At 37.7% G+C, this 22,751-nt stretch overlaps 1 protein-coding gene across 6 annotated transcripts in view; it reads left to right on the forward strand.

Annotated features, from left to right (window-relative positions):
- The window catches only part of LOC147170439 (unconventional myosin-Ic-like), a 65,982-nt gene that overhangs the window by 31,680 nt on the left and 11,551 nt on the right, over positions 1-22,751 (forward strand). For 4 of the 6 annotated variants that reach the window (XM_086080174.1, XM_086080178.1, XM_086080180.1 and 1 more), the window contains 16 exons: positions 7,144-7,299; positions 9,347-9,462; positions 12,972-13,170; positions 14,698-14,778; positions 15,031-15,210; positions 16,444-16,542; positions 17,311-17,421; positions 17,775-17,846; positions 17,953-18,072; positions 18,582-18,655; positions 19,239-19,344; positions 20,216-20,296; positions 20,998-21,089; positions 21,245-21,339; positions 22,225-22,271; positions 22,361-22,441. In XM_086080174.1, the coding sequence (XP_085936300.1) occupies positions 7,144-7,299; positions 9,347-9,462; positions 12,972-13,170; positions 14,698-14,778; positions 15,031-15,210; positions 16,444-16,542; positions 17,311-17,421; positions 17,775-17,846; positions 17,953-18,072; positions 18,582-18,655; positions 19,239-19,344; positions 20,216-20,296; positions 20,998-21,089; positions 21,245-21,339; positions 22,225-22,271; positions 22,361-22,441 (1,710 nt within the window). Of the gene's footprint in view, positions 1-108; positions 523-7,143; positions 7,300-9,346; positions 9,463-12,971; positions 13,171-14,697; positions 14,779-15,030; positions 15,211-16,443; positions 16,543-17,310; positions 17,422-17,774; positions 17,847-17,952; positions 18,073-18,581; positions 18,656-19,238; positions 19,345-20,215; positions 20,297-20,997; positions 21,090-21,244; positions 21,340-22,224; positions 22,272-22,360; positions 22,442-22,751 lie in introns of those variants that run through there. The other 2 variants (XM_086080176.1, XM_086080175.1) reach the window with 2 other exon arrangements.

Genomic DNA, 22,751 nt, shown 5'->3' on the forward strand with positions numbered 1-22,751 from the left:
TCACAGTGCGTTTGTTTGGCACCGCCCACCGGGCGAGGCAGTCACATGGTGGCGTTGTGTGGCCAGGCAACATTCTTTTTGCAGTCACCGAGAGTGGAAGCAAGTATGTTAATGAAAGAAGTGTGTTGGTGTGTCAATGCTGCAAGTTTTGTCTCCTGTTTATTTATGCTGACATTCTCTCTCAGCTGCACATGCTTCTACAAGGATCAGTTTCCCAAAACTCCTCTGCTTCTCAAGCTTTATGCATGTTGAAGATGGATTCTTGTTCAATTTGTCAGAGAGATTCCTGATACAGTTGTCATTACTTCCTGTTGGCCCGCTGACTTAAGATCAATACAGTAGTTGGTTTATGTCTACTAGTCTTTATGCAATCCGCTCTTCCGCAACTCCCTCCCAACGTAATTTCCCCTCTGCTTGGAAAACGACAAGCTGGCTTCAGAATGGTTTGTCAACTAGATGGAATACGAATGTAATTATACGAAAACTTCAAGCTGAATATCTATGGAGTACCGTTGGGGAAGGGTAAGTTAATTGAGTTTCTCAATTCTTAATGTCTCTTAATGATTAATTGAACATTTTAATGATAGGCTAGAAAAGGCGGAAAGTCCCCATATGTGTGCATGTTTTTAATTCATAGTGGTAGTCAGGGAAATCGCCCCACAGCTCTGTGAACAATTTTTGGGGGCAGGAGAGAGAAAAAAGCCAAACCCATCTGTCTTCATTAACTGTGATTGACCACCGTTTTTTGGAGAACTGACTGAATTCAATTTCATCTGCCACACCCTGGCCAGATTACCACCAGATTTGTTGAATCAAGAAATCAATTGCACGATACCTGTCAGACAACTTGAAATAGGCTACAAAATATTTTTGAAGCTCTGAAGAACAGTGACAAATATGCACAAAAAAAAACATCACAAAGGGCACAAATACACTGTAACTCTTGGAGGTTTTTATGCTAACAGTATATTGACTGTCAGACCTGGAGCTGACATAATTCTGCCAAATAATGACTTGATTCATTCAGGCAATGTGGTGAAGTCATCTTTTCGCTGTAGGATCAAGAATATTCTGTGCATGGTATGTTGTCACGAGTTGGCCCACACATTGATCCTCAGGCTAGCAGTGTTCTCTTGAGCAACCCACGTCTACCACCTGTAGGACTACTTTCCACAGTCCATTCAACTCACTGCAACTAATAATAATAATAATAATAATAATAAATCAAACATTATTATTATTATTTTTTATGTACCTCTTTCAAAACAAAACTAGTCTTTGACATCTAAACATCGCTGCAGCACCTTTGGTCTATAGACCAAGCTGTCACAGCCCAGTTGGAAATAAACCCAAGATATAGCTCACCCTAGGATGATGCCATGGCTTGATTAAAGGCAGTGTCCAGAAGTGTAGAACCGGGGTTGTGAAACTGAGAGCGTGAAATTGGAGAGTGTGTACTTGATTCAATTTAGTGCCAAGTCTATGCTCTCACAGTGCGGAGAATTGGTAAAATTCCGCAACAGTTAGCTGCGGGGATTTTCAATATCTTTATGTCGACATCAAAAGCCAGTTTCTGACTGATAAGGAGCTGGCCATGAAGGCCTATACTGTTATTCATTGACCACGTCCTTCATTTATTATTTGGATTTGTTTTGATGATTGGTTTAGACGTATGATGGCAGAGATGCCTGAAAGAGTGGACTTTTTCAAAGTTATGCCAGCCGTAGATGGTACGCTGTTGAGCCATGAATCGACCGTCTTCAGCCACGTGGATGACTGAGTGGCTACTTGTCCTGCTTCCAGCGAGGATAAATTATGAAGGTCACGAGGCAGTGAAGTCGAGAGAGTAGCATTGGTTTGATAACATTGTTTTGCCCATATCACCACATATATGTCCACAGGCACAGGTTAATGCTATATGTTTTTTTAAAAGGTTTTCTTTACCTGTTTTGGTGATCTAGGGCTGTGCAATATGGCCGAAAAAAGTAATAAACCCCAGCAAACATTTATTTAAAGGTTTCACTTATTCAAAAATAAATTATCTGCAAAATGTTTGGACAACAATCATGTATAGTGATTTGAAATTAAACTTAAATAGCTTGTGCAAAAAAATAATAATATTGATATCATGTATATAACTTGCTTATATGCCACAATTAAGTAGTGAGTAACTATTGTAAACACGTCTTGTAAACCACCCATTCAGTATTCTGACACAAATTACAACTCGCGTTTGGCTATAACATAACTTAAAAACAAAAGCTTTTAATAATGCAGAAAACAAGAGTGTGTTCATTTATATGCACCTCGATTTCATGATTTAGCAAATTTTCAACGATTCGACTTTTAAAATGATGAATTAGTCGAATGGATTCGATTTAGTGCCCAGCCCTAGTTGGATCAATATTCCATCCATCAATGTACTTTCTGAACAACTTATGCTCACTAGGGTTGCACCAGAGTTACATAAGGCAACCATGCAATTAAATATACATTTATGTGATGTGAGCGAGTAAATGCACGCACAGTCTTAAAAAACAAGCAAACCTCTTCCCTCTAAAAGGAGTGTTGTATAAATCATAATGCAGAGTACTAAATTACGAATGTAGGCTCTACCTCTTTGCGTCTTCTAAGTTCTAATCTGTCTCCAGCTACTTTGTTTGCTACACAGCATTCGGAAAGTATGACATGTAAGAACCAGGAAGGCACGCACCTGGTGTGTTCCTGAGATTTTGTGTTTGTGTGTCTTGTGCAAACAGGAGGAGGTATTTTGTGCAGCATTTTGGTTAGGAAAGCCAAACACTAAAAGGGGTATTGGAAACTATGAAGTAATGGCGAGAGAGCGAGAGGGGCGATATTGAAGTCATGACCTCATCTTAACATGGTATATTGTCGTTCTTGCACCTTTCTTGGCAAGGTGTGACTCAAATGATCTATTATGAGCTGCTCATGATGGATTTTATTTTTATTTAATTTTTTTTGGACAGTTAAGAGACACATTTTACCCCATAAATCAGCTGCTTTATGCAAGGAAGACACATGTGGATGTGTTGTACTGACATGAACTGACCTTTAAATCACATACTTCTGCTTTTGTGCACACCTCCTGCATTCACTTTGTTTTGAAGATAAGCGTACTCTATGTATTGGACAAACGAGTGACAAACGTATATAGGCTACAGTTTTTGTGTGATTGCATACAGGTAAAAAATTTAGCTGGCTAAATGTCATGCTATGCTTTGATAACAGTGTCAGCGTTGTGTAAACGAGCAAGGGAGACGTGTCAGCGTACAAGCTTTTGGTCAAAAGTGTCGGCAAACAAAACGTTGATGGAGCACTCGCTCATTTTAGTCCATGAGAGAAGAAGAACAAATGGTAAATTATGTGTACAGTATTTTAGCGCTTCCACTGTTACAGTGAGCGTAGCTGTAGAGCGTAGACCAAGATTGGACGAAGTGATGATCACACGGGACACAGATGTTTTTTCCATACCCACTGAAGGGCCAGACTCTGAATATATACCGGCATAGGAGAGTTACAAGATGATCCTTTATTGGTTCCTCAAAAAGGAATTTACAATAAGAATATGACTGTTGTTATGATTTGGTTTTTCAATGAAAAGCAAAAAATACATAAGCAATTGTTGTTAATTAATGAAAATAAATTAGCAGTTGTGTATGCACAATTCTCTAAGATTTTCCATCTTTAAGAACAGTATTGTTACTTGGAGAGGGAAATGGTTGTCCAGCACACTGACTACACGTGGGCACAATTATTGGGACGCATCAAGTCATCAATCAGTCAAACAGGTTAGCCCAGTGGTCTGAAACCTGCGGCTCTGGAGCCACATGTGGCTCTTTAGTCCCTCTCCTTTGGCTCCCTTTGGATCCCTAAAAAATTTTTAGAAATTATTTTATATTATTATATTATTTATTTTTATTTTTAGATTAATTAATCTAATAAATAGATTGATTTAGATGAAAAGTGAATAATTAAATGTTCAAAAAAATCTCATTCAAATTTTTAAGTTTTTAAGTTAAAGTAGCATTAAGGAACTTTGCAACCTTAATAAAATATTTTCATAATTCTTCTGATGAAACATCGACTTAAAACTAGCTGAATGGTACCTTCGCCATGGCCTGAGGGGGACCTTATAATTTTTACTGGCACTAAGCAACTTTGAGGAGGATGGTAGGAACACTGCCACACAAAAAAATACAAATGTGCTGACTGCTTTATGGCATACGTTATAAGCTAACCCGGACGAAAAGACAGTCAAGGATCAACATTGGCCCGGATTTCACTCGCTGGAGTGAGCTAAAAAAAAACAATGCAATGTGCTGGTCCTCATAGGAATTGTGGTCTTCCTTCAGACATAACAATACCGCTTTTGTCCATATGGCGTCTCCATAATCAACGTAAACTGAATGTTCCTTAGTGTTGCTTTTATTCATTTGTTCCCAAAAACGTTCTATTTTAAATATTGCCGTGGTCCCAAAAACTTGTTTATACGTTTAAAAAAGAAAAAGAAAAGTTTTTTTTATGCTAGAGCATACAGAAGGCTTTGATGCAGCTTTTGACCTGAAGAGGTCGCTTAAAGCAACGGTAGTTATTACAAAAACGGCCTGCAGGTGGCAGCAGATAGTAAGAGATCAACCAGGGCCATGTTGCAGCAAGCGCTTTTCCCCGATGTTTTTAACAGGTTTGTGAATAATTATGAAACTTTTTCCTGATGAAAGAAGAGACTCTAATCTTTCTTTTGGTAGGTTGCATGATTTTATAGTAATAAAACACAATATTCTGTGGGCCTTGCAAAATCAGTCAAAATCCAGTAAAACAGCCGGGAGCGAAGGGGGTTGCTTCAGTGAAAATGGCTGGGAGTGAATGAGTTAAGCACATTAGCCCATGTGCTTAGTTCCTGACACAAGTTACGCACACGTTAGAAAATCTTACGCTTCCAAGAACAAGAAGACAGAAGTCCAAAATGCATTATTCTACTCATGACAACACTAAAGGAAATAATATTTATGGCACGCTCACAGCCTGTTTATACCTGGCACGTTGCAACTACTATCCTCTAAAACCAATATTGATAAACTGATTAATTGATTGGTACATTTGGCCAAATGCCCAACAATCTATCCATTTTCTCCTGTTTATCGTGTTTAGGGTCACGTGGAAGCTGGAGCCTGTCCCAGCTGACTAGGCAAAAAATTTGTATCCCAAGACTTTTGTTCACACTGTATGCCATATTATTATGACACAAACACACACAGCTGCGGAAACTTTGTGCTCCAAAGAGATGTGTTGTGTCAAAAAACAATAGGTCAGACGAGCACAAGGGATCCCATTGAGAAACAAACAAGCAGTTATTACACATGTGACTGTAACATACATTCATGCAACACAGACTCTCTGATGATTAGAAATTACAGTGACATTGTGACAGTATTTTGTCACAGCTATAAAAACAGTATTTACGACACATTCTAATATGAGCTTATTAAATGTGAACATAAATTGCTTTGATGACTAGGCTAGCCAAACCAACAATGTCTAAATAGAAAATTGTGTGAGTCTGCTAAATCAGGCACACTGTCATTTAGATATTTTTGAGAAGTGCTAGTGTGTGCTTTATTGAAGCTCATAAAAATAGCAGGCCAGGCTAACTGGTCATTTTATGCTGTAGCGCTAAGGTTAAGTTGCATCTTGTGGCTCCCACCATGCTATGAAGCACCATGGGGCACATTCTCTTTTGAAACGCAGGATCAAACGTAATCATGCAGACTTGTGTGAAATCGGGTCAAGGTGTTGCATATCTGCAAAAGGGTGATAAATGTGATAAAAAAAACAAATACTATTTTTGGCTTTATCTGAACATGGTTGTTATAGTTACTGAAAACTAACAAAGTAGCTAAAACTAAAATAGAAAAAACATTTTCATTAACAAAATAAAACAAAAGTGTTTTTAAAAATTATTACGGTAGCAGTATTTATTTTGGTATTGCTATACATCCATACGGAAGAAGGAAGGTCGAACAGTCGTTTGAGAATTGCAGTTTGCTTTATTCCACAATACTTAGTGACTTAGTGAATTCAACGAAATGAATTTAAATCTAAATAAAACCAGACTATAAGGAACCGTTCTAAACTCTTATATCCCTGCTTCTGAATATGTATTTTTGTAAAATTTCAGAAGAGGGAAAGTGCTAGCTAAACTTAAGTGTTACCAGATATCCTCAATTTAATTCTTTACACCCTGCAGTTGTAATTAATAATATCTCTCCTCCCTCACGCTTTCTCTTCCTCTTTCCTCTTGTCTCTGGGCTCTCCCCTATGGGACAACAACAACGAATGTACCACTTGTCACAACAACACCTGCTCTACATCGTATGTGTGAATGTGTACTGTTCACTTTGGTCCTGTCTGCTACGTGCTAAACATGGATGTGGACAGCTTTTGTAAAATTATGAGTAAAACACAAGCTTCCATTTTAAAATATGGCCTCTTGGATAGACGTGTTGATGACCTTAAACATGTAAGTGTTTCATTCTAACGTAATTTTTGTATCTTGATTGATTTTATCCTCTATTTTTATTTTCATTAAATGGTTTATTTATTGCAGCTGGGTTGGCAACAACTTCGACTATTACTTAAAAGGCTCCTCGCCAAAACACCAGAGGAAGTACAAACTGAAAATTTGACCTCAAGCCATGGTGCTTCCCTGAAATGTGAAGCTTTACATATTTAAATTTAATTTAAAAAAAAAAGACAACTGAAAAGTTTTGATATTTGGATATATTTTAATTTCATGTCACGTTATTACATCTTCAAATGTTTATGCTTCCTCTGCACTGTATCAATACTAAAAAAAAAATATATATTTTTTTTTGGTTCAAATTTAATACATAGGTGCTACTTGTGATTTAGGCTCTGTTGGACAAAATGCGAGTGTTTGAGAGTCATTTGTCATTTCGTTTTCAAAACTTGGATTCTAGTAGTTCATATATGCTTGACATTCTTCTCTTCATGTCTCCTCTCTTGGAATAGACATATTGTACTATAAGTGATGATGTGTTACACAGCTTTGATTATTGCATTCAGTCGGTCAACCCTGCCTTATCCCTCTCTGTCCTCCTCTAGGTGGTGGGTACTGACGGGGTGCGGGCAATGATGGAGTCGGCCCTGACAGCAAGAGACCGAGTGGGTGTGCAGGACTTTGTCCTGCTGGAGAACTACACAAGTGAGGCTGCGTTTATCGAGAACCTTCGCAAACGCTTCAAAGAGAACCTCATCTATGTAAGTGGAAACCACTTAAATGACAAGTTAAAACTAGAAAGTGAGTGAAAGATAACCAAATGTGTTTGTGCTCAGTAATAATAATTGACAGGTATGTTTTTTTTCAAGGCCGATACGATACCAATTATTAGTAGTCAAGGAGGTCGACACCCGATATTTCAAGCCGATATATATTTGCCGTAAAAGAGAAAATATTAGTGTCAAACTCCTACACATTTACTTTTTCTTCTAATTTTAAACATAAAGAATTGACAGCTTTGTTAAAAAAAAAAAAAAATCAGCATGTGTTAGGCTAAATTAATTACTCAGCAAGTAAATTGTTCCCTAAAGTTTTCTCCTGTAAATAAAGTTTTCCAAAATGTCAACATAATTTCTTAATTGTATTATTTATTTAATTAAAAAAAATAAAAAGTGCAGGGAGTTCCCAGTATCGGCATCACAAGTGGAAATTTAAATAAATCCATAAATGAAACGTTCCCTGTATCTCACTGAGCGACAAATGCATGCGAGTGTAGCTAATTTGGTGGTTTTCGTCAGGGTTCGTAAGAGATTTCAAAAGATCTTCGCAGACAGTGGAAAAATTGTCTGAATATGTTCTAAATGTATTTGCAACAAGTAAAAACTGTCTGTGCACATCCTACAAATCCTGATTAAAACCCTAAATGTGCTACGTTCGCAAGCATTCACCGCTCAGTGAGATACATGCCAGCTTTATCAGCCTTCAGATTCGTAAAAAGGCCGATGCCAATATTTGTCAAAATGCCAAATCGGAACCGATAATCGGCCCGGCTGATAATTGGTCTAAGCCTAGTCAGCAACCTCTTTATATAATCATATCAAGTGAAAGAATGTTCAAAACAAGGTCTAAGCATTTATGCCTCTACACCAGTAACTAAAACAAACAAAAAATCCTCCAAACTAGTTCATTGCACACTATTCGTAGCCTTCAAATGTCAGGTCTTGACATTGGTCTGGTCGGAAGAGGCAAATGAGGTAACAATTTTTTCTAGGTTGGTGTATAAATTTAACTCCAGTTTCATAGATAATATAATACTGAGCTACTAAGGTCGCCTGTGACACATGATGTGGAGATCATACATTTACTGTAATTGGGTTTTGTTGCTGAGGACAATATATCCATATCTGGTTATTTTGTTTTCTATTTTTTTGTCCTATTTTTTTCTCACCTTCTCATTGATCTCATTAGTATATTCATCTAAAATTACTTTGTAAATAAGCTACTGTAATACCAACCTCCTCCACAATGTCTGTACCATGACAAGCATCATTGCACCATCAAAATCAATTATGGTTGTTAAGATAAAATATTTAAATGCTATTTCTAGATCTAAAGTTCTCTTGTACTGATGTTTATATAAACTGTACTTGAATGTAGGGCTGTACAATTAATCAAAATTCAATTACAATTTCAATTATTACACCACAATTACAAAATCATCATAATCGTAAAAAAAAGATTATTAATACAAATTTTTGAGTTGTTTACATTTACACATTTGCACCTTTTCACATTTTTTAAATAACTAATTTAATACATTTTGTTTCATCCTAAATGAACATGCATAATTCAAAGAATTGTCTTAATATTTTGTTGTTTCTTACATTTAAACATTTTCTTGTTTTGTACCAAAAAATAAGTGATCATTCCACTGCACAGTGCACATGCTGCACTCCAACATAAACAAATAAATATATATTATTATAGATATATATAATTATAAATTATTTTTGGTTCAAAAGGAGCTTATAATAATATTTTTTAATTAGTCTTAAATGCTTAAATATTTTCTTGTTTTTTACAAAAAAAAAATAATAATTTGAATAGTCGTGATCTCAATTATTGCCAAATTAATCGTGATTATTATTTTTTCCAAAATCGAGCAGCCCTACTTGAACGTGTATTTGCTCCCAAAAACTTATACATACGCTCTGATTTAAATATTATCATGGTCCCACAAACGTATAAAAAAAAAAAAGCCTGGTAGTGAATGAGTTAAACTGTATGTGACTATATCTTGTCTTTCAGACTTACATTGGCTCAGTGCTGGTGTCTGTTAACCCATATAAAGACCTGGAGATCTACACCAAGAACCACATGGAGCGATACCGTGGGGTCAACTTCTATGAGGTCTCACCACATATGTAAGTTTTTTTTGTTTTTGTTTTTTTCGGTGGTACTGCAAACCTTCTTAAAATCCCTTCAAAAATGCAGGGTGTCCTCCATTTGTGACAATCCCGACATTCAACGTTTTGAAGTTCGAAGCGGCACGTGGCTTACCCTTTGTGTTACCACTACTTTCTAAAATAGTAAATTAATTATTATGATCCTCCAAAATGGCATAACATTTGAACCTGCCTATAAATGTGGTCAGACTGTAAATATTGAAACATTAGCTCACTTTGCACTCTCAATTTCTGCTTAGAGTTTAGAAGATGCCATGCCACAAGTCAAAGTGTTTATTTGAAAAGTCACGGGAATGCTGAGGAAACTCGCAGTAAATTCTCCCGAGACCATTAGGTCAGCTACTAAACAAACATTTTCTTAATGGAGGCTGAGGTGACATCAACCAAATATTCTCCCATTAGCTCACTCGCTTTCTGATGTGGTGCTTTTGACTTCATCACTTTAGTGCAAATGTTTGCTCCCCCTGAGTGGAAAGGGAAAAAAATGGTCAAGTCGAGATGGAGAGCCAGAAAGACAAGGTCAGGGAGTTGTGGAAAGAAATGTAAGCAAATGATACGACTAGAGGTTCGCCCTTTGACAGGGAATTCCTCTCAACTGAACGTGACCCCCAGCACACGGCTTTCCACAATATTGTACATACAACCCGAAGCAGTCTTGGCCAAGATGCTTGATATCGTCTTTCAATTACTCAGCTGTCAAGGATGTGTCCAAACAGGCTGAAAAAACACATCAAAGCAGATCATGTATGAGCAAGAAGACATTGCCAACTGATAATGTAACTTGGACCGCTGTTTAACCATTCTGGACCGTATGGCATCATGGTGGACATTTATTACACTGGTTTTCCAAGTTCACACAAACACACGCAACCCCCCTCCCACCCCCATTTAGTTAATTTTATTTTAGACACTTGTTTGCACTAAGACATTTTGTTAATTTGTATTAAGATGCAAGAAAGATGAATTGTGTGATCCCTCCACAGTTAATATCACCCGAAGCTTCTTTATCGCTACAATTCCTCAGATTTTACAGTATTCAAAGAAATCGTCTGGATTTGGTAACTTTTGAATCATAGAAAAATCTGAGATCTTTTGAAATGTATCGTTCTTTCATTCAACCATCAAGGAGCTGTTGTCGTTCAGTCTTTTGTTAGAGAACACCAAGTTGTGCAAAAAGAACTGAAACATTCAACAGTTGCAAATCAAAAGGTTAGATAAGGTCAAATTAAATACCTGTACATTTCATCTAGAAGACCAGTATCCCTCACTTTTTTGTGTTTAGTGTATTGTCATTTAGACGAGGGATAATTCATCTGATCAATTATTCCATTACGCGTTATTTTTTTAGAGCACAGTTCCCCCATCCAAAGTGTCGATATTCATTTTTGGTGGCAAAAAAGTCTTTCTCCATATTTTTTTATATATTTTAGCAATAATTCACTTCCACGTGACGCTGTGTCACAAACTAACAAAAAACACCAGACTGAAAGATAGTTGAGTTCACCAACACAATAAAAAGTACCTATAGCTTACTCATTCTTGTAGAAAAATATTGTAGTATAATAATTAGGGGTGTTAGAGAAAATCTATTTGGCAATATATCGCGATATTACAGCGCGCAATTCTCGAATCGATTCGATATGCGGCCGAATCGATTTTTAAACATACATTTTTTATGGGAATATTCAACAAAATGTCTTACTAAGGGTTAGGAATCACACATTAAGCATGGAAGAATGTTATATTAATGGAACATTAAGCCTTAATATTTTATTTTAGAGCTGTTCAAACATGAAACAGACTGCAACCTGTTTGTTAAATGCAGTGGCTCTGTTATAAGTCTGAATTTTCTGATAAATAAATACATTTTCATACAAATCTTACAGTGTACATGTACAAGTTTACTGATTAGTATTTTCTAAATTTGAGTAAAAAAATAAATAATCGCAATAATCAATTTATAGATTTGTATCGGGATTAATCGGTATCGAATCGAATCGTGACCTATGAATCGTGATACGAATCGAATAACAAAAAACACCAGACTGAAAGATAGTTGAGTCCACCAACACAATAAAAAGTACCTATAGCTTACTCATTCTTGTAGAAAAATATTGTAGTATAATAATTAGGGGTGTTAGAGAAAATCTATTTGGCAATATATCGCGATATTACAGCGCGCAATTCTCGAATCGATTCGATATGCGGCCGAATCGATTTTTAAACATACATTTTTTATGGGAATATTCAACAAAATGTCTTACTAAGGGTTAGGAATCACACATTAAGCATGGAAGAATGTTATATTAATGGAACATTAAGCCTTAATATTTTATTTTAGAGCTGTTCAAACATGAAACAGACTGCAACCTGTTTGTTAAATGCAGTGGCTCTGTTATAAGTCTGAATTTTCTGATAAATAAATACATTTTCATACAAATCTTACAGTGTACATGTACAAGTTTACTGATTAGTATTTTCTAAATTTGAGTAAAAAAAAAAATAATCGCAATAATCAATTTATAGATTTGTATCGGGATTAATCGGTATCGAATCGAATCGTGACCTATGAATCGTGATACGAATCGAATAACAAAAAACACCAGACTGAAAGATAGTTGAGTCCACCAACACAATAAAAAGTACCTATAGCTTACTCATTCTTGTAGAAAAATATTGTAGTATAATAATTAGGGGTGTTAGAGAAAATCTATTTGGCAATATATCGCGATATTACAGCGCGCAATTCTCGAATCGATTCGATATGCGGCCGAATCGATTTTTAAACATACATTTTTTATGGGAATATTCAACAAAATGTCTTACTAAGGGTTAGGAATCACACATTAAGCATGGAAGAATGTTATATTAATGGAACATTAAGCCTTAATATTTTATTTTAGAGCTGTTCAAACATGAAACAGACTGCAACCTGTTTGTTAAATGCAGTGGCTCTGTTATAAGTCTGAATTTTCTGATAAATAAATACATTTTATTACAAATCTTACAGTGTACATGTACAAGTTTACTGATTAGTATTTTCTAAATTTGAGTAAAAAAATAAATAATCGCAATAATCAATTTATAGATTTGTATCGGGATTAATCGGAATCGAATCGTGACCTATGAATCGTGATACGAATCGAATCGCCAGGTACTAGACAATTCACACCCTTTATTATAATAATAATAATAATAATAATAATAATGGTTTAAGAGAATTCAGTAAATATAAACACAGCTGAAATGATACTGAGCTACGGATTTGCTGTTAGCTTGTAGCAACTATTTATTTGAAGATGTGATTCATCACCAATCAATAGTGGACCAAACATCTTTTCTGCCCAACCATGCCCAATCTGAATATGCTAACAGTGAAAATGCCAAGTAAATAGTTTAAGCAGATGCTAAGTTGTCTGTCCATGAAAAGACCTTGACACGTCTCATCTTTTCCTCCACTTGTCTAGCTATGCAGTGGCAGACAACTCGTACCGTTCTATGAGGACAGAGAGGAAAGACCAGTGCATCCTAATCTCTGGCGAGAGTGGCGCTGGAAAGACAGAAGCATCGAAGAAAATCTTGCAGTACTACGCTGTGACCTGTCCAGCCAGCGAACAAGTGCAGACCATCAAAGACCGCCTTTTGCAGTCCAACCCAGTACTCGAGGTGGGATGCTAACCCAACGGACCAAACAGCAAATATCGGGTTGCACCGCGGGTCTCGTGTGTTTTTTTGCGGGGAAACTAAACAGGGGTTGCTTGGAGCAGAGAATAAGAGGTGCTTCTTCTTCACTAATGACAGAAAAAAAGCTTGCTGTTTGACTAGTGGTTGTGCTATTACATTGGCTGCTAAATGCTATCTTGGTTGACAATTCAATAGCTGCAAAAAAGTACACTCACCAGATACGGCAAGTTCTTCGTTCCCCATATTTCAAGCCTGCTCCCGACCACTATTGGAAGCTGGCTTTGTTGTATACTTCCTGGTCCCGCATTGTTTTTATTTCACCAACGTAGTAAGTACATTCTCGATGCAGATTGGCTGCTGGTGACACAATGCTATGAAAAGTTGACATCCGCAAACCACGGCAAAGAAGCTAAATTTTGGCTTCAAACACTTCATCCATACTAGAGAAAGACCAATATGGTTTTTCAAAGCCGATACCGATGCAGATTATTAGTAGGCAAGTGAGGCCGATAAACAATATTTGAAGCCGATATTCATTTTTTGGGACATCCAGATTTTTTTAAATGCAAATACCAATCTTGACTTTGTTGTAATGTCTTAAAACATGTTTATTGAACAAATGTTCAGGCTTTTCAGCTGTAGAAGGTTTTTCTTTTTCTTTTATCTTATCTAATTTTTTCAAACTATTATTATCTTAGACAATAGACTTCATCTTAAATTGAAAAAAAAATTCAGGGAGCTCCCAAGGTTATCAGTACGCCTTAAAAAGTTGAATGGAAACTTAAACAATTAAATACCATAGCTCTCTATAGTTTTCTACAGTAAACATTTTTTCCCCAAAGTAAAAAAAAAAAACCTGAAATCTTAAATGTTCACATTACTTTGTTTTAATGTCGAACAAAAACAAAAGGTTCAGAAGGTTCTCAGGGTCAGCAGCATCTCTTATAAAGTTAACTGAAATTTTAAATAAATAGTTCCCTAAAATTAAAATAGTTTTAGATATATCTTTTATAGGCTGTCAGATTTTCAAAAAAGGCAGATACCGATATTTGTCAAAATGACCAATATCTATCCGTACCGAAATGCTCATATTTTTTTATAAGATTTTTGCCGCACACTGACTGTGAGCTTTGTAAAGCACTGTACTTGTAGGACTTTCTTTTGCCGTTGGCTGAAGAGCTTGCATGTTTAAAAATCGACTTTAAATCAGCTCTGTGTGTGGTGTTGACAAATTGTTTTGACTTTTTTTTTTTTTATGTGTGTGTTATGTGTTTGTGAAATAATTGTAGCTACTTTTATTGATGTTGGAATGTCATGTCCAGGTGCTCTCCAGATGTGTGTGTTTACTATAGCTTTTCATTTGTAGTTCAAAACACTGCAAGGACCTTGTAGTTTGAATTTCCTTCTTTATGGTACTTTTGTCTTTTTACGCTGTATTTTAATTGCATCATACCTCTTCTCTTACTCAAAGTGTACTTTTCCTTTACCCTTTCTGTGTCCTTCCCTCAGGCTTTTGGCAATGCCAAGACATTACGAAATGACAATTCCAGTCGCTTTGGCAAGTACATGGATATCCAGTTTGACTTCAAGGTGAGCAGGATGGTCTGATGTACATTTAGGCTCGGCAGCTATGTGAAATTCATTTAGTTGATGATTGTAAGCGTCTACTATCATGCTTTATGATGTAATCACTTCACTCCTCCACTCCTGCATCCATGTTTATGGTCCCTCAATATTTACCCTGACCTGCATGATGCAATTTAGTATCCCAGCTTTACTCTATCCTCCCGTACCTCCTCACGCTGCTCTCCCGTGTGTCCCTGGCCTTTGTCCCGTCGGCAGGGTGCGCCGGTGGGAGGTCACATCATTAATTACCTGCTGGAGAAGTCGCGTGTGGTTCACCAGAACCATGGCGAGAGGAACTTTCACATTTTCTATCAGCTGATTGAGGGAGGCGAGGAAGACCTGCTCAGACGTCTTGGCTTAGAGAGGAATCCTCAGCAGTACCAGTTTCTGGTCAAAGTAAGAGATGCACTTGCCTTTTTGTGAAACCTCCTGAATGTTAACGTCTATACTGGCGTCACGTTTTGATTGTTTTATTTCACATCTATTGCATATAAATACAAATACTTCTAGCCATAATTGACTGTAATGTCTCTAAAGATGGCAGATAAGTTTTTGAGAAATTCCATAAAGTTGATGTGCATACTTTGGAGGTGAAATTACATTATAATCGGCCGATTATTGCCCTTCAAACATCGGGCAAAACAATCGGCCAATTGGGCCAAATGACTGATTGTTTTCCCGTTAAAACGTTATAATCAAAGAAAACCGAAGTTTCCGACGCTGTAAAAGTGACCTGATTGCACCATTTTGCTTGCGTAGCATTAGCTACGAGCAAGTGTGTAGCGTATGTTATTCTGTTGTCCCTCAGCTTCCTTTAAGCTGTTTAATGACATCCCATTTGGAGTTAACTGTAAAACTAAACGCACGGCAATAAGAATTACATGCACTGTATATTTAAACCAAAACATGCTTCGTTTTTAACGCATCGCTAGCCTAGCACTAATGCTAGCATTCATTGAGGATCCCATTCAAATGCTAACAGGAAGTTAGCATCTACTTGTGAGTGAATGTTTTTCCTTCAAATAATGAATATTCACACACAAATGCTGCGGGAACACATATCCGCAGGTAAGATAACACAAATTTAGTTAGAATTCAATCGCAACTTTCTTCTGTTCTCACTTCAATGCGAAATATCTCGCCAAAAAATTAATAAAAATAAATCCAAAGATTTTATTCTGTGACCACAGCTTTAGCTTTAAAGAGCAGTTGGTCAGTAATTGTGTGTAGGATTGCGCGCGAGCATGTTTGTGAGAGAGGGAATCCTAGTGGGAGTTTGCCTTAATGGGCTTTCTCTCAGCCTCTTTCCTCTGGGGGCCAGTGTGCCTTCAGGCACTAATGGAACCCTTACCTCGGCACACGCATGCACAAACAGTAAGTGAAAAACACCTCAGATGTGTTTTTGTGCACATTAGTGTTTACATGGTCACACATTTCCGTCCCAACTGATTATTGGATGTTTGTGGACACTTCTGACTTTACAAGGTTTAAAAAAAAGAAGAGAAAAAAAGTGATGACATTGTTGACTGAAATGTAATTACCGTAAACAGTAATTTGATATATTTTTGTGGTATTCACAAGTGTGTACGTGTGTGTGTGTGTGTGTGTGTGTGTGCGTGTGATCACTAGGGTAACTGTCCCAAAGTAAGCTCCATCAATGACCGCAGTGATTGGAAGGTGGTGAGGAAGGCGTTAACTGTGATTGGCTTTAACGAAGATGAGGTTGAGGTAAGGACATTGCGTAAATCATGACTGATATTTGTTTTATTAACACCGGATGGTACAACACCTCCAAAATATTAGCAACTGAAGAAACGTATGACTGACCATAATTTAAGGGCAAGTTTGAGCATGTATACATTGTTTTACAGCCAAGGCACTATATTATTCAGGGATTTCAACTATTGTGAGGCGTTTTCACGCCATGTCGAGTTGCTTTAGTAATGCAAGGCACAAGAGACTTCTTATGTTACAGAATGACCTCTTGAATACATATATCTGTCATCCACAGAAACGGTGTGTGGCTTTTTTTTTTTTCTTCTTCTTTTTTTAAACGTGAGAACTTGTGCTTAGTGAGCGAGTTCTGACAGTTTCACGGGTCTGGGCTCGCTTCCAGACCTGACAGTCACTGTTAAAAAACAAAAACATTTAAGAGTGAGAGAGAGAAAGAATATAAAGTATGCCTTCCGCTGTGGGAGCATACATCTTATGGGGATTGCACACCCACTCTTTTGGGGAGGAGTAACAATCAAATCCACATGATTTAATGGTGACATTGTATGTTGTATCTTGAATTTGGAAGGCACAAGCTTTTTTAGGAAAACTATGTTTGTTCATAATGATACATTTCATCTTATCACTTTTAGTTTATTGCCTTCCCATTTATATCCTGTTTCCTCCACAATTTCCTTTCCAATATTCCGTGATTGCCACCTACTCCCTCCGCTTGTTGTACCTCCTCCACATTCTCCTCCCACTATGCATTTTTTTGTGTAGGAGTTGTTGAACATAATCGCCAGCGTGCTCCACTTGGGGAATGTTCAGTATGGTGGTGAGGACGGCATTGCTTGCATCACTTCTGACACACAGATCAAGTACTTGGCAAGGGTAAGATACTGCAGAAAGCAAGTCCATTGGCGCTCAGACAAATTGATAGAGACCTGTGTTTATTTTAACTAATCTCACAAAGGAAGTACAGTATGTGTATCCATCACAAATTGCCTAGGCACTATTATCATTGAATAGGGGCTAGATGGGGGTTAATCCACGTGAAAGATATCTGATCCGGATTGGTTAGTTCTCCATAACAATGTTAGCCCACGATCAAACTTAACAGTGAGCTTTCATAAATCACATGGTTTCACCAAACACTGACGCTATGGTGTCATATCTATCTTTCTGTTTGTCACTTGTGTATCTGACAAGCTGTTGTGCATGCTAATGATGTTATGTCTCACCAGTTGTTAGGAGTAAATGGGGCCGTGCTGACCGAGGCACTTACGCACAAAAAGATTATCGCCAAGGGAGAGGAGGTAGGATTAGATGCACATTCATTGTAGTACAGGTGCGTGATGAGCTTTTATATCTTCGTGTACACTGTCGATGTGTCGTTATGCCATTTTTTGCCCTTCCCAACAGCTGATCAGCCCTCTGAACCTTGAACAGGCATCCTCAGCTCGGGATGCTTTGTCAAAGGCAGTGTATGGGCGCACTTTCACCTGGCTTGTCAACAAGATCAACACTTCACTGGCATACACGGTGTGTGTTACACTTAAATTGCACACTTAACATTGCGCACAAACTATTGTACTTTGATAAGTCGTGCGCATACTCTTATTTTTAATGTTACGCCAGAGCTCCACCTTGTGGACATTATTTTCAAGGTCAATACAAAGCCTGTACTGTACTGTATTTCATTGCCATGTGCAGCAGAAATTTCATAATACCAATATACTCTGTATACACTTATATTATGAACCATACATTGTATATATTCCACACATGTAGAACTTTCTTACCATCCTAACAAATTGGGACTATCTTCCATAATATCCGCCATCTGCTAGTAAACCTGTCCAGGTTGGCTGTAGTTTTATTTATTTATTTACTGTATTTGTTGGACTGTGTAATATAAAAGCTACATGAGCAATGAGCTGAAAGCTGGTAAAGATGGGCAAGAATTTGACAACTAATCCTTTGTTTATCCAATATTAAAATTGTATTCAATTTGGCATTTGTTAATGTTAGAGGACTGTTGTGTTTTACAGGATGACTCTTTTAAGCACTACTCTGTCATTGGGCTGCTGGACATCTATGGCTTTGAAGTCTTCCAGCACAACAGGTAAATGACTCATCGCTAGCTGGAACCTAACCCTAACCCTAAAGGCTTTAACATTGGTCAACTAACTAATGGTTAATGCAGTAACTAATGATAATGAGTACATGTCCCTTCAGCCTTCTCTTAGCTTGTTTGATGATGCTGTTGGCCCTGGTCCTCATGCTGTGGTAACAGCCAATGCGAGTTTTATAGATGAATTCAAGTCAAAAAAGTTATTTGCAATAATATGATCCATGTGCCCCCACTTGTCTAAACACTGTATTCTTGTTAATATTGCACTCTTGGAATCCATCTCAGGGGGTCAGACATTTGATCCTGCACCGTCACCTACTGTTGAGTGAAATTGACATCAAAGTGCCCTCGGGCTTGCGTCATGGCTCACCTGTTTTCTGGGTTTGGTCACGTGACGTCAATTTTTGTCAACAGTATGGGGCGGTGCAGGATAAAATATCTGCCCTGTGAGTTGGATGAATACGGTGGATTAATCTGCTTAATTTTTATTCCACAACACTATGGAAAAGAAACAAAATGAACTTCACACACTTCACATTTCCCCCTTTGAATTGATGTGGCTGTTGTGTTGCAGTTTTGAGCAGTTCTGCATCAACTACTGCAATGAGAAATTGCAGCAACTCTTCATTGAGCTCACCCTCAAATCAGAGCAGGAGGAGTACGAAGCCGAGGGCATCACGGTCAGTCCCCTTTTACTCGCACGCACACACAATAATTAAATTCTTCTGTCAGCTGATTGGCAGATTTTTTTTCCTTCAAGTTATCCAAAAAAGGGGCAAACGTTTTTAGAAGAAGCACCTTAAGAAAGCATGTCATCATCTCACGTGTTTTGAAGCTATGCAGACTTTCTTTTATGTGTTAAGTGTAAACAAAAGGACAATATTAATTAAACAATATGTTTGTATTAATTTGTGTTGATTTCATGTATGGCTTACAATGTAGATTTTTATGATGACCAAAGCTAGTCTTTGGGTTTAATTTAAGCAAAAAGATAGATTAAGCCACAAAAGTTCCCTCCACATTTGACATCAGGACTTAGTTTGGCTTTAGTGTGTAACTTGCCTGCAACTGCTGCACTCAGTCAATAACGCCACACACTCTTTTTCATGGCTCTGTGTGTAAGGTAGTGATGCTGGATGGGTGGTTGAGGTCGACCTACAAAGTTACTCACCTCCGAGGTAGTATAATGATCATAACGGAGGTGGTGCACCATCATTGTATAAGGAGAAGAATGGGAAGTTTAACACCTAAGTGTCACTGGCCCCGCCCATTCGTATTTAAAGCAATTGTCGCTGTCATGCTGATATCAACACACAGAATAAGGGAATTTAATTTATTTAGAATATTATTTTATCCGATACATTGTGTGTTGTTGGAGCTGTGACTTTTTCTCCTGAGACCGTTTGAGGTCATTGTTGTTAGTCACCTGACAAATTATTGTTTGGTGCATGTAGGTTTCTCTGCATTAAATTTGTCGGACAGAGACACTTAAAAGTTGGATGACATTTTCTTCATTTTCAATGATCTCTCAACAATTAATTTTCTTTCTAGTGGGAACCAGTGCAGTACTTCAACAACAAGATCATCTGTGACCTGGTGGAAGAGAAGTTTAAAGGCATCATATCCATTCTGGTGAGAAATTCAAACAAGAACGCTGTATATTGTTTTTACTAAGATTAAATGTTGATGTCAACATCCTGAATTTGCTTAGTTTTGGGCGGGTGGGGCACATTCACTCTGCCCCCAGTACTGCAGGGCTAATGCAGAGTATGTATTTTGTTACCACGCGTGGAGCTTAGGGGTTGCAACAAGGTATGGATGCAACTATACCAGAGTGAGGGAAAAAAAGGGAGCACACGTGAAGAGCAATTGTATTTTCATTCGAGGAGGCAGCACTTAATCACCGAGCCAAATTATACTCTATTATTGGAGCCAGATCCCACATCAACATATGTGCCACTTAATCCGATTTAAAATTTTGTTAGCTGTCATTATGTGCACTACATCCCTGCTTTTACCTTTTGTCTTTGAAATGGGAACGCTTCCATGTTGTAGCTGTCACTTGAACATGGTGAATCTTCACCTAGCCTAGCAGGTGTGTCATCAGCTGGGAAACATGATGTGAGGGTGGTATTTTGTAAATTTGCCCTATTTTTAAGTCACAAAATAATTTTCAGTAATGTCCCATTGAGAGCAAAATCCTCATAACTTCATAAAAACAATTGTCTTAAACTCGCATCAAGAACATGTTTAGGTACTGATAACCCTTCCAGTGATTTGGGGTCAGATTGTAGTACTAATCGCTTCATGCTTTTCTTCTATTCCTGTTACAGGATGAAGAATGTCTGAGACCTGGAGATGCCAGCGACATCACCTTCCTAGAGAAGTTGGAGAACACCGTGGGAGGTCATCCTCACTTTGTCACGTCAGTTCTATTCCTACATTCCTAACATAATATCCCTGATGTTTCCATACTTGTCCTATTGTGCTTCACTATTTGCTTCTTGCTAATTGCGACAGACATTTTAGGGCACTTTCATGTTGAAGTTGTATTTATTTACATATGTGCTTTCCTTGCAGTCACAAGCTTGCTGATGGAAAGACTCGGAAGATAATGGGTCGCGATGAATTCCGACTGCTGCATTATGCCGGAGAAGTCAACTACAATGTTAATGGTACATATACTGCGCACAAAAATTTAGGGATAGTCAGCTTTTGGGTAGAATTACAGGATGACACTAAAATGCACTGTAAATTTTACATGACAACCTAATTTGACTGCATATCTAACAGTTTCGTTTTCCATTAATTGTTGTACAAATGTTGTTGTCTTACAAGTAGCTGAGCACCAAAATTCACAGCAGTTGTTTGATCCATAAATTAACCAATATAACATGACCTAAAATATGGTTAAATGTTGTTGTTTTTTTATGCATTCAAACCTCAACCTAAGAATTCATCTGATACACTTAAAAACAAGAACTTCACATGCATATCTACTTATTTGTTTTGTTTGGAAATACTAAGCTAACTAAAGGAGAAAAAAAACTTTAATTAAAATACTAAGAATTAAAAAACACAGGCTTCAACGTGTTGTAGTGGTGAGCATATCTGCCTTCTGCCTGTTTTGGGGTTTGAATCTGTTCTGACCTTCATGTAAGGAGTTTGCATATTCTCCCAATGCTTACAAGGGTTTTTTCTGAGTACTGCAGCTACCGCCCACCTTCCAAGCACAAGCTTCTTTTTTAGGTTAATTGAAGACTTGAAATTGTTCATAGGTGTGAATGTGAGAGTGAATGATTATTTGTCTGTGTGTGACCTCCACTTGGCTGCTGACCAGTCCAGACTGTGTCCCGCCTCTCACGCAAAGCCAGCTTGGGTAGGCTCCAGCACACCGGTTACCCTAAGCAGGACAAGAGAAAAAGTATAGAAAAAGGATGGATGGCTGACTGGAATTGGCAAATAAAACATACTGTATAGTAATATAGCGTCCAAAATTGTACTTGGTTAGTATGTAATCCATGTATCCAACTTCAATTTCAAATGAATCCTGTCTGCAGGTTTTCTGGACAAGAACAATGACCTGCTTTTCAGAAACTTAAAAGAGGTGAGACTGATTGACAGAACCGCAAAAAAAAAAATACAATAATTTTCTGATTTTGTAAGTGAAAATTCCTCGTGTGTTTCAATTTGAAGGTTATGTGCATGTCTGAGAACAAGATCCTCAACCAGTGTTTCGACAGGGACGAGCTGAGTGACAAGAAACGTCCAGATACGGTACGATGCCTCATTCTCATGCATCCCAACATACTTTCCCACCGCAAAACAAGTAGAAATGTGTTCCGTCCGTATTGAGTGGGCAGTCAGATGGGGACTCTGTGCTGCCGCCCACTCACTGAGGAATGGCCTTCACATACACACCCAGTGGCTTGATCATGGTACTGTCACTAGCTACGGAGGGAAGAGTCCCTTTCCTCCACAATAGCCAATGTTCACTCGCTGTGTCACCACTTGCCTGCCTTCCTTTTTACGTCAGCAACGCTCCCTCACTGTAACCCCATCCAACTTTGAATTGCTCTCGAATCTC

Source organism: Leptonotus elevatus, chromosome 7 (assembly GCF_054856555.1).
Source record: "Leptonotus elevatus isolate MCC_2025b chromosome 7, RoL_Lele_1.0, whole genome shotgun sequence".
In the NCBI taxonomy this organism is placed as follows: domain Eukaryota; kingdom Metazoa; phylum Chordata; class Actinopteri; order Syngnathiformes; family Syngnathidae; genus Leptonotus; species Leptonotus elevatus.